General features: G+C 45.0%; 1 protein-coding gene across 1 annotated transcript in view; it reads right to left on the bottom strand.

Annotated features, from left to right (window-relative positions):
* Positions 1-10,192, bottom strand: part of PRKAR2B (protein kinase cAMP-dependent type II regulatory subunit beta) — a 93,940-nt gene extending 83,748 nt beyond the window's left edge. Inside the window, exon 1 of the mRNA XM_060244731.1 lies at positions 9,855-10,192. Coding sequence (XP_060100714.1) covers positions 9,855-10,176 — 322 coding nt within the window. The 5' untranslated portion in view covers positions 10,177-10,192. The remainder of the gene's footprint in view (positions 1-9,854) is intronic.
* Positions 10,193-12,972: the final 2,780 nt, after the last annotated feature.

Here is a 12,972-nt window from a genome sequence, read left to right as displayed (position 1 = left end):
TTATGCATTATTCATTTCATATCTTCACCAATTAGGGATGTGGAGTCTACTTCGAGTAACACGAATGTGTCTGCGTGGCCAAATACAAAACAAATAATCAAGAACATCTCGAGAGGATTGGGAAATGGGTCCATAGTTTATGATACCAATCATTCGTTTGATATCCTGGCCAAAGGAGACTGACTTACAACCCCTTCCCCATTTAAGTTAGCTAGAACCCCAAATAATGCAATATTCAAGGTCATCTCATGGAACGTGGCAGGGTGGCAGAATAAGGCTAAGGATGGTGATTTTATTAAGTGCTTAAAGGAGTCTATATTACTCCAAGAAACCTGGTCCAACCTTCAAATTTTGTTGGGTGGCTATTCGTCTCACACCCTTCCAGCCCTTAGGTTCAATGCTAGGGGCCATCCCCGAGTTGGGTTGTCCATCCTTGTTTCCTCACACCTAGTTTCAAAGTCAATAACTCTTCTGGCTAATAACCTTACTGCACAGGCAGTGAAACTGGCCCTCCCCTCCCTAGCCCTGATTATGGTGAATGTTTATATGCAAACCTGCTTGACAATCTAACTCTTGCCCAGGCCTGGGACCATATCCCATACTGGACAACCTGGAAAAGAGATTTCCGGTCACTGAAATTTTTGTAGTGTGTGGTTTTAATGCTAGGGTTGGGGAGGATTGCAGCATATTCTTTAAAGCTCTGGACCTTGCCCAAGACAACTCCTTGCCACCCATCCTTTCATACCCTAGATCATCCAAGGATCGCTGTATAAACTCCGCAGGCTTATGTCTCACCAGGTTCTGTATAAACTATAACAAACTTGACAATGGCCTGAGTTTTCCAGCTCTGGAGAATTTACGTTGTTTCTTCTAAGGGGTGTAGCTTAATAGACTATGTTCTGATATCCCCCCTAATGAGACAGATTGTCAAAGACTTTGCAATTGGCGATGTGCTTACCAGCGACCATCTTCCCCTAACTGTAACTCTCTAAGTTGATTCTCAGAAACATATTCCCTGCAATTTGGCCTCGCAGCCCTTAAAGGTCGTCCCACTCTCCAGAGTCTTCTGGAATGACCACACTTCCAGTGCCCTCCATCAACTGCTGAAATCTCCTTCAGCCATAGAATTTAGGTCTGCTTTAATTGGTGCACCTGACCCTTCTACTTCTATTTCTGTTTATAATTCCCTAATACATCATATCACAGAATCATTGAGTGCTAACTCTGCCTGTCCAGAAAGAAGAGTTTCCACTCCATTTGATTCTCCATCTGTGTGGCTTGAAAGAACAACTACTAAAGCAACTCTGCAAAAAAATTATCGTGATTTCCGCCAATCTGGGGCTTCAACCCTGCCCCCTGAATATTTCTATTTCAGGAACCTTTTACACCAATTAATTAGGGACAAGAGACTTGACTATATTTTGACTATATTTTGAGCTAGTCGCCGCAGCTCAAAAAGGATATTATAGCATTGGAGAAAGTCCAGAAAAGGGCAACTAGAATGATTAGAGGGCTGGAACATTTTCCCTATGAAGAAAGGTTGAAACGCTTGGGACTCTTTAGCTTGGAGAAACGTCGACTGTGGGGTGACATAATAGAGGTTTACAAGATAATGCATCGGATGGAGAAAGTAGAGAAAGAAGTACTTTTCTCCCTTTCTCACAATACAAGAACTCGTGGGCATTCGATGAAATTGCTGAGCAGATAGGTTAAAACGGATAAAAGGAGGTACTTCTTCACCCAAAGGGTGATTAACATGTGGAATTCACTGCCACAGGAGGTGGTGGCGGCCACAAGCATAGCCACCTTCAAGAGGGGGTTAGATAAAAATATGGAGCAGAGGTCCATCAGTGGCTATTAGCCACAGTGTGTGTGTGTATGTATAAAAATTGTTTTGCCACTGTGTGACACAGAGTGTTGGACTGGATGGGCCACTGGCCTGATCCAACATGGCTTCTCTTATGTTCTTATGTGACACAGAGTGTTGGACTGGATGGGCCATTGGCCTGATCCCAAAGGGCCTCTCTTATGTTCTTATGTGACACAGAGTGTTGGACTGGATGGGCCATTGGCCTGATCCAACATGGTTTCTCTTATGTTCTTATTTTTTTTTCTTAAAATCAATAGCAGCAGCTGTACCAAGTCACTACTCTAAATGACTCCAAGAAATTTTGGGCCATAGTCTCAGGGGCTTTTCGGCCAAATGATCTCTCAATGTCTGTCATCTCACCTCATATATGGTTTCAACACTTTTTGGCCCTATTTAGCCACCACTCTACCAGTGTTACTTTCCTCGAGCCGTCAGAAGCTGATTTACCTGATTGGCCTCCGGTCTCTCCGAAGGAAATTAAAGAGCTCATTGCACAATTAAAAGCAGGGAAGGCCCCTGGCCCTGATGCCATTCTTTCTGAAATATTAATCACAGATCCGGATCAGAGGACCCCCCCCCCCCCCAGTAGCTCTGTTCACTTTTGTTGACAGTACAGGCATGATACCTCGAGCTTGGCTGAACTCGATAGTGGTCCCAATTTATAAAAAAGGGGATCACTCTAATCCGAATAACTTCAGACCCATAAGCTTGCTTTGTGTTATAGGTAAGATATATGCCAAACACCTTCTGGCCAAACTCACTTTGCGGATGTCAGAACATAAAATCTTAGGACCCGAACAGATAGAGTTCTGCAAAGGAAAGTCCACCCTGGACCATTGTACTTGTATTTTGTCAACCTTCAGAAGATCACACACACACACACAAACATACATACAAAGAATTTTGCCTGATTTGCTGAACTTGAGGGTGGAGCCTGGAGCCAAGTATTCTGGAAGATAACCCAAAGCTTAGATCATACAGTTCTGCATATAGATTGAAGTGATAGGGAGATAAAACACATCCTAGCCTGATACCCTCACCAAGTAGAAACCATTCTATTTCTCCTTTTTTGTTCCTAACAGTAGTCTCTTCTCCAGAGTACAGGTTGTGCACCGAATATTTACTGAACTACTCCATTTAAGCAAAATGAGTACCGCTTTATTGTTTTTTTCCTTCTCCAGGCTTTCTCATGTCTCACTTCCTTGCTGTAATAGCCATCTTCTAATATGAGGCTCTGACATGGATGGCCCAGGTAGCCTGATCTTGTCAGATCTCAGAAATTAAGCAGGATCAGCCCTCATTAATACTCGGACCAACAAGGAATTCCAGGGTTGCTATGGAGAGACAGGCAACAGCAAACCATCACCTTTCAACTCTTGCCTTGAAACCCTACAAAGTCATTATGTCAGTTGTGACTTAATGGTACTTTCCACCACCAACATGGAAGGATCTTGGCTCTGCACTTGATGTGAAGTGAGTACTTATACCCTTCCTTCTTAGGGGTGGGAGCAGGCTGCTCCTCTCCAGTTAGGTATGCCTTGGATGTTCAAACAGTTCCTCCTCTCAGAAGGTCCCAAAGAATCCAAGAGTCTTGATTTTTGTAATAGTTATATACAAAGTGAAGCACAGATACTGCTGAAGTTGTGCACCAGGTGTTTGAATAAAGAAAGCTCTCCTGCAAAAACAGCATCACATCTTTATGACATAGTAACTTTTTTACATATGCATTTTCCAACTTTTGTCTATTCTCTCTAGATCCCTCCTTTCCTCTGGGCTCCTACTCTCTGGTCCTACCAGCAAATGGGATAGAGGGAGGAAGACAAAGTGGGTCAGATTCTACCATCCTTTCAGCTAGTGAAAAGGGAAGGAAGCATCCTTTTTGAAAGGCTAAGCTGAGAATCAAGGGATCTGAATTTATGAAAGACATGTGGGATGAGGACTGTACAATGGAAGGTAATTGCGTGAGACTGAAAAAGGCTGGCTAGATCCAACCACATGTGTCTATCCATAGTGTTTTATAAAAATGAGAATATCAGCAATACAGCTTCCATTATCTCAAAGACTAACAACGAAGGAAGAAGACAAAAATTCTCCTATGTACATAGGTGTTACAAATGCTGGTTTATTAAGTATATATTAATTTTAAATGTTGATAAACACATTTCCTTGGAAGACCTTTTTTTTTTTAGTACTATATTCAGCTTAAAGGAAACAAAAGGCTACTAATATTCACTCTACCCATCCCTTGAACGGTAGAAAATCCATTTCAGGGTTCCCAGTCCTGCCACATAAGGCTCTGTGTACCTTTTAGCAGTTCCCTGGAATGGAAAATCTACCAGTCACTGCTCTCTTCTCCACACACACACACACACACTTACCCTGCAGCACCAGTGTGGGAAAACTTCCTTCTTCTATGCAGTCATTAAACATACAGAAGCCTTTAAAGATCTGTACCTGTCAATCTGTTTAGACAATATCTACAGTAGAACCTTAAGTATTTTCCCAGCAGGGCTCCCATACTGTTAATGGCTGGATAATAGGCATAAATTCAAAAAGTGAGATTTCCCAGCATTAAAATATGAGATGGAAAATACAACACTGTTGAATTTTTGCATGTCATAATCTTGCTGAAAACAAGCATCCTAACCAAGAAGTAGCTGTATGCTAAGGATGCACAGGGCCTGAGAAATAATACAAATTCAGTTTTTTGGACCCTGAAAACAATGTCCAGACCTACACATCCAAGAAATATTTTCTATAATGCATGCACAACAGTATCCAAGAATAAATTTTTGAAACTCTAACTCCATTATGCTTAAATATCAAGAATGCTGATCTCTAAAAGAAAGGGATCATTACTATGGCCTCCACAGCAGTGACTACTATATCCATTGAGAATGAGCCTAAAAACAAAAGTGTATTATATTGTACAAGCATTTTCATGCAATCCACAATCTTCAACCCTTATACAATCCCAGGACACTGTATATTCTTTGTAACAGAATTTATTCATGAAAATTTGCTCCAAAGGGCATAAATGTTCCTGTTACTCTCAACAATCACTTATTCAACACTGTTAGTAAAGATACCATATTGTAAATCTATTCACCAATTTCAGAAACAGTTGCTTTAACATTTTTATTTGTAACAGTACTTTGAAAATATGTTTAACAGCCATTTCCTAAAAATTAGTTCATTTTAAATACGAATTCAGTTGCAATTAATTAACAGCAACTTGTGCCACACAATTCCCTCGCAGCTTTCTCATAGCCACATAAGAAGAAAGAAATTAACATACAAATGCCTCAAAATCCACCATCACAAATACACTGTGACAAGATTTTGCTTACCAACAGTTAAATTTACTGCCTTCTTAACAGTACAACAAGCCCCACGTTTGACAGACATAATGTTTAGGATCAAAGAATGAAGGTATTTTAATCAATTCCCATTATCTTTCTCACACAGCTTGCAAGCATCCCTCTACTTTTAGGAGTCTCCCCCTCCCCCAGATACCCATAAATGGTACAACTGGCTTCAGGAGAGTTCCTGGTTGCTGCACACATCCATATTATCCAACCAAATCGTATATATTTTCAGTGATTGGATACTCCACAGAACTACTGGCTGAAACAATAATTAGATGGGTTGATTCTCTTACCAGACAACACAACCATCAAGAAGCTTTGTGGTATTCTAAACATTTTGTTACAAACACATTGAAGGCACAATTTAACTCAGGTTTGAGATTAGCTACCTGCCTTGTCTGCGAATGGAAACTGACTAAAGGAAACTCTGCATTTTCCTTCCTAATCTTAACAGGATTAAATACCTATCCTATTGGTTCTGCACAGTTAAGAGTTAGTGTTTGGGAAACAAGTGTGTCTCTAAACCCCCTTGCTCTAGAACAGATGCATTTTGTACACCGCTATGTATACCATATTTCCAGGGCTTTGGGGTGTGTGTGTAGAAAAAGCCTAACAGGAACTCATTTGCATGTTAGGCCACACCCCCTGACACCAAGCTAGCCAGAACTGTGTTCCTGTGCATTCCTGCTCAAAAAAAGCCCTGCATCTTTCAGAGAAAATGCTGTTAATAGATGCCTATGTCATAAAGCCCTTCAGGAGAGCGAACGATGTCAGAAGAGAATGAGTGGGTGAGTGGGGAAATCAGGCAAGTGGAGCTGGAGATACTTTGACTTTCATTTGCCATTTAAAGTTAACCTAGAAGGAATTTATATTCTGGCCCATGCATTTTTAGAATTCTTTGACCTAAACTTTTCTCGCCTCTAAAGGCTCATAAACGTCTTATATCCCATCTCTTTATATCCCTAAATCAGTCTTCTATAAAATACTTTTGTAATAGGGAAAGATTTCTCACCCAAAAGTCCTCTCAATCCCACCTTCCTCACTAACATAGCCAGTTCTTTCCACATACAAATCATCATTCCCCCTCAGGGGAAAAAATAAAACCTTGATTGAGAAAGGATCAGTCTGTTAATTTCATATTGACTGGAGGAAAACACAGCAAGCTCCTGCTTCCATATTTCTTAGTGACGGGGAGAGAGATCTACCAATTTCCTGCTTTCCATATGCATTGAAGATGGGAAACATAGTTATTTAAATATATGTGAGCAATTTGCAATTGAGAAGATTTATTCCAACCCCAAAACACAATATTTTGCTGTACCCACAGCCAAAAAGTTAAGAACAACTGGAATCTAAGTCAGACAGTTCTGTAGACTATTGTGATCATTTATCCTAAGATGGCAACATGTTCCATTTCATCACTATCAAGTTTGCCGATATACTTAAGCAAATTAATACAGTTGCTAAAAAAGGCTTTCTTCCAACTCAGCCTAGCTCAAAAGATGGCCTCTTACCTTTATATGGCTGATCTGGCCACCTGAATCCATGCCACAGTAACATCAAGGCTATACTGCAATGAACTGCACACTGGTCATCCCGGAAAATCAGTTTGGAGTCTATAGTCGGTGCAGAACGCTGCAGATTGGGTATTATTGGGAACTAGATGGAGCAAGCATATTACTCCCATCACACAGGCACTTCAATGGCTGCCCATTAATTACCAGACTCAATTTAGGGTATTAGCTACCACATACAAAGCCCTTCATGATCTTGGACCCTCATATATACAAGCCTGCCTCTCTCCCAACGCTCCACCATGACAGCTTCGCTCACCCAAGCAAGGGCTTGAACTATTACATTAATTCAAGGAAATAACAGCCATCTCATCTAAGCCTAATGAGCTGTCAATATTATGAACACTTTAATACTGCTTTATTTTGAAAATAACTCTGTAATAACTTATATCTTTATAAGTTTCGAGTTTGGCTCTCTCCAATATGTGACTGTTTATTACAGCTGTTTTTACATGAGGCAGCACTGAAAAATATAACTCCACTCTTGCAAAGCGGAGCAATCCAGAATTCAACCGCCCCTCCATTCTGTATTACTGGACGGAATGGCTCTGTTGTCTAGCCTTTAAGGGAGCACAAGGGTTCAGCTGGGGCCAATGAAAAAATCCAGCAAATATCTTTCCTCATTCAACATTCTAAGATGTATTCTTTCCAAATCTGCATGCTGCTTCCCACATTTCAAAATGTTTAACAAAATATTTGCACGTTCACTTTAAAGCAAATGCAACAGAACATGATCATTCATTCATCATCAAGCAACAGAACATGATCATTCATTCATCATCAAGCAGCAGCCACAACTGCCTGCTGAGCATACACAGAGGCAAGCCTGGAGTTGCGACTGAATGCTACAATGCCATGAACTGGGAAGTCTTAACTTGCACTTTATCCAGTTTACTGAACAGCAGCCATAAGCTGCCACAAACCACAAGCTTGGAGGGGGTCAACAATATGCTCTCCATATTTACTTTGCCTTACACATTTTCCTTTAAAAGCTCAGGTTTTTAGAAAACATCTGTTTTCTCAATGACATTATTATACATGAAAAAAATCAAATAATAACTAACGTTTGTTAAAAATAAACTTAATAACTAATTGCAAAATCGTTGTGTATTTTCCAAAAACGGTATATACCATGGACTCTTTTCCCCATAACCTCGGTTAATGTAATTTTTCCTTACAGCCTGACTCAACTTAATTTTGGCTCAGTGCTGAAGAGCTGCTTCCACACAGAGATGATTCACTGCATTGCTTTCACTGGCCTGCCTATTCCCTTCCATAAGCGCACCACAGCGACTCTGAACTCCAAGGGTATGGTGGCCACAGTTGTCATGGCAAGCTGCTACTCCCTCCCCTTTGCATCCCATTCTTCATTAAAGCACTACAGTTCTATAACAGCTGTGTTAATATTCACAACAGAAATTTGATAGGTGACAACCGGGGGTGGAATTCTAGCAGGAGCTCCTTTGCATATTAGGCCACACACCCCAATGTAGCCAATCCTCTAAGAGCTTACAAAACTCTTTTTTGTAAGCTCTTGAAGAATTGGCTACATCGGGGTGTGTGGCCTAATATGCAAAGGAGCTCCTGCTAGAATTCCACTCCTGGCGACAAGAGTCCATAATGTTGCAATACTATGGCATTTACCTTTTTTTAAAAAACTCTCAAAAAAACCCTCCAGTGGTACAGCAGAAAAATGCCAGGACAGGAAGATGCCAAATACTCCTTCCAGATGGCATGCTAATGTGGGATATTGCTGCCTGTGATTGTTAATTGTTGAATAAGGGTGTTTTGAAGATGTTCAATGCAAAGTTGTGGAGTCAATCCCTTTCTCTCTCTCAAGATAGGTGAAAATATAAAGGCATCTCCATCCAGAATCTGAGGCCACCTTGGGTAATTGGGCCTTCTGTAGCACAACAACATCTACCTGAATGCTTTGTGGGGAGCGGAGCAGTCACACAAGATCCCAAAAGGCAGCGTCAGTCCATAACAGGTTCCCTTTGACCCAAAAGCACAGAGAAGGCAAGGAATGAGCAAATCCTTGATACTTCTCCGGCCAGAAAGGACATCTTCTGGAGGGAGCCTTCCATAATGACTCTTTCTCGGGGAGTACAAGGCATCCATACTCATAAATAGTCTGTTTAAGCAAGCCGCTCCAAGTCATCACTAGCAAAAGGCCTAAACTGTCTGGATAAAGGAATTACTGACCACCATTGATGCTACACTCACCTACCATAATATCGATGGTCAATTCATAGCCACTGAGCGAAACAGCTCCTGGGGAAAAAATTTTTTACCTGTATCTTGGCAACAGAACAATCGTACATCAAGGTAATGCAAGACCTTTCTCTAACAAGTTTGATTGGCAAGGAAAACTGTTTTTCAGAAGTTAGGATATCTATGCCACATATTAACACAAGGCACATCCAAATACTTATGCTACAAGTCATCAACTGACCATTCCTGTCAAGGCATGGAAACAGATATCTAGCAGCATCTGCAGATCAAGCCATTAAAAGACACAAGAGCAAGGGCATATGAAAAAAAATCCTAGCTGTGCCCTGTTAAGTACAATGCCTCTACCGGTTGGCGGAGCTTACTTTATTGGAGTGCCTGCTTATCTGCAAAGGGACTGGTTTATGCACCTTAGATGCCAAATACTGAAACATCCTAATTTTAATACCCAGGCACCTTAAGGCCCACCTGCTGAGTCCACGACCTTCTGCTAACAAGTTTGATTGGCAAGGAAAACTGCAAGTTCCTTTGTGAGTTCTGCACGCGACCACCAGGAGGACCCCCCTGCCTCCAGCCTGCCACACCTGCTCCCCTCCAAACCACCTTCTCCCCTTTAGGCAAAGGAAGCAACTGGCCTTTGCTGCTCCTCCCTTTGGCCGTGCCCCGTTGCAGGCCCTCCCCTTCGGGGATCCGCCCAGGAGGCCACGCGAGGGCAAAGGGCTTCCCCGCGAGCAGCAGCAGCGAGGAGGAGGCGGGCCGGGCCGGGTTCCTGCCAGCCTCATTCAGCCCAGCGGTCTGCACCGGCCTTACCCGAGAACTCTTCCTCCTCGTCGTCGTCGTCCTCCCCTTCTCCGCTCTCCGAATCGGTGTGCATGGGCTCCTCCACGAAGCTGACCCCTCGGCCCTCGGAAGGGGCCCTGCGCAGCTGCAAGAGGCCCCCCGGGGCTGCATTCAGGCGGCAGCGGCCACTTGCCTCCGCCGCCTCCTGCTCGCCGCTGGCCGCCGCCGCCGCCTTGAGGCGCCCGAAGTACTGGAGGGCGAATTCCAGCAGGTCCCCCGGCTGGCTCCGCAGCACCTCCACGGTGAAGCCCTGCAGCAGCTCGCTCAGCCCCTCCGGGACGGAGATGCTCATGCCGGCGGCGCTCGACGGGCGGCCAGGCCGGGCCAGGCTCCTGCTTCCCCCGCCGGCGCGCCTCTGCACGAAGGCGCTCGCCGGGGCTCCGCGCAGCAGCCCAGTCCCGCCGCCCCCGGCGCTGGGGGGAGGCTCGCGCGCATGTGACCCGGGGAAACCATGGCAACCTTCCGCCGCGCGCGCCTCGGCCCCGCCCGCATGCACAGGCCGCCGGCTTGCACCGCTCCGCCGACCAGAGCGCGGACGGAATGCGAAGGAAAGAGAGGCTGGCGAAGGGAAAGGGCCTCGGTGGGAGGCACAACAAGGAGACCGCGGGTTGCAAGGGATTGAGGCTGCAGTAAGTGCGGTTTCAGATGGGCAGCTGTGTTGGTCTGAAGCGACGGTGAGGGACGGTGGCTCAGTGGCAGAGCATCTGCTTGGGAAGCAGAAGGTCCCAGGTTCGATCCCCAGCATCTCCAACTGAAAAGGGTCCAGGCAAGTAGGCATGAAGAACCTCAGCTGGAGAGCCATGAATGGGGCTGTGGCTCAGTGGCAGAGCATCTGCTTGGGAAGCAGAAGGCCCCAGGTTCAATCCCCGGCATCTCCAAAAAAGGGTCCAGGCAAGTAGGCATGAAGATCCTCAGCTTGAGACCCTGGAGAGCAGGGGAGGGACGGTGGCTCAGTGGTAGAGCATCTGCTTGGGGAGCAGAAGGTCCCAGGTTCAATCCCCGGCATCTCCAAAAAAGGGTCCAGGCAAGTAGGCATGAAGATCCTCAGCTTGAGACCCTGGAGAGCAGGGGAGGGACGGTGGCTCAGTGGTAGAGCATCTGCTTGGGGAGCAGAAGGTCCCAGGTTCAATCCCCGGCATCTCCAAAAAAGGGTCCAGGCAAGTAGGCATGAAGATCCTCAGCTTGAGACCCTGGAGAGCAGGGGAGGGACGGTGGCTCAGTGGTAGAGCATCTGCTTGGGGAGCAGAAGGTCCCAGGTTCAATCCCCGGCATCTCCAAAAAAGGGTCCAGGCAAACAGGTGTGAAAAACCTCAGCTTGAGACCCTGGAGAGCAGGGGAGGGACGGTGGCTCAGTGGTAGAGCATCTGCTTGGGAAGCAGAAGGTCCCAGGTTCAATCCCCGGCATCTCCAAAAAAGGGTCCAGGCAAGTAGGCATGAAGAACCTCAGCTTGAGACCCTGGAGAGCAGGGGAGGGACGGTGGCTCAGTGGTAGAGCATCTGCTTGGGAAGCAGAAGGTCCCAGGTTCAATCCCCGGCATCTCCAAAAAGGGTCCAGGCAAACAGGTGTGAAAAACCTCAGCTTGAGACCCTGGAGAGCAGGGGAGGGACGGTGGCTCAGTGGTAGAGCATCTGCTTGGGAAGCAGAAGGTCCCAGGTTCAGTCCCCGGCATCTCCAAAAAAGGGTCCAGGCAAGTAGGCATGAAGAACCTCAGCTGGAGACCCTGGAGGGGGCTGTGGTTCAGTGGCAGAGCATCTGCTTGGGAAGCAGAAGGTCCCAGGTTCAATCCCCAGCATCTCCAAAAAAGGGGCCCAGGCAAAGAGGTGTGAAAAACTACAGCTTGAGATCCTGGAGAGCCGCTGCCAGTCTGAGAAGATAATACTGATTTTGATGGACCAAAGGTCTGATTCAGTATAAGGCAGCTTCATATGTTCAATAGAACAACGTTGGGAGTCCAGTGGCACCTTTAAGAGCAACAAAGTTTAATTCTTGGTATAAGCTTTTGTGTGTGAAGAAGAAGAATTGCAGATTTATACCCCGCCCTTCTCTCTGAATCAGAGATTCAAAGCGGCTTACAATCTCCCATATCTTCTCCCCCCACAACAGACACCCTGTGAGGTGGGTGGGGCTGAGAGGGCTCTCACAGCAGCTGCCCTTTCAAGGACAACCTCTGTGATAGCTATGGCTAACCCAAGGCCATTCCAGCAGGTGCAAGTGGAGGAGTGAGGAATCAAACCCGGTTCTCCCAGATAAGAGTCCACACACTTAACCACTACACCAAATTGGCATTCACACTTCATCAGATACATTGCAACAGTTTCCCTCAAGCCTTACATATAGGTAGAGAGAGAGTGGGGTGGGGGTTAGTTGTCAGAAAAAGGCTATTTAAGAGTCAAAGTGCATAAGTAAGTGGGCAACAGCTGTAGTTGAGATTGGATTAAAGCAGTTGGTAGATCTCTGGCAGCAAATTAGCATACAAATACAAGAGTTAACAAACATGTTATCATGTGGCAGTCTGTGTACTATAGTCAGGTGATACTAGGATTGTCTGGCAGCCAAAAGTTCTAGTTCTTTTAGTGTTATGCACCACTAGGTGGCAAGCACGACTTGTTCTTACGGCAAGAGGTGTTTCAGAGATGGTGCCTGCCTCTACATCACAACCCTGGTATTCCTTGGAGATCACCTATCCAAATACTAACCAGGCTGACCCTATTTAACTTCTGTGATCTGACGGGATAAGGCTAGCCTGGCTATACAGATGAGAACATGTGAGAACTGAGTTTAAGTCCAAGGGCAACTCCACGATCAACAAAGTTCAGTTCTGGGTATAAGTGGAAGTGGAGAGAATTAGCCTGTGTGGATGCACACTTCATCAGATACATAGAAACAGATTTTCTCAAGCCAGGAAGGGCTAATTAGAGTCAAGATGCATAAGTACAGGTTAGATTAGAATAACACAGTTGATGATGTCTATGAATAGCATCAAATTAGCAAACAGATATAAAAGAGTTAACAGATTTCAGAATTAAGTTTGAGTCTAGTGGCACCTTGAAGACCAACAAGGTTTAATTCTGGAAATAAGTAAGAACG

This window comes from Heteronotia binoei, chromosome 8 (genome assembly GCF_032191835.1).
Source record: "Heteronotia binoei isolate CCM8104 ecotype False Entrance Well chromosome 8, APGP_CSIRO_Hbin_v1, whole genome shotgun sequence".
NCBI lineage: Eukaryota > Metazoa > Chordata > Lepidosauria > Squamata > Gekkonidae > Heteronotia > Heteronotia binoei.
This window is presented reverse-complemented; position numbering and strand designations above follow the sequence as displayed.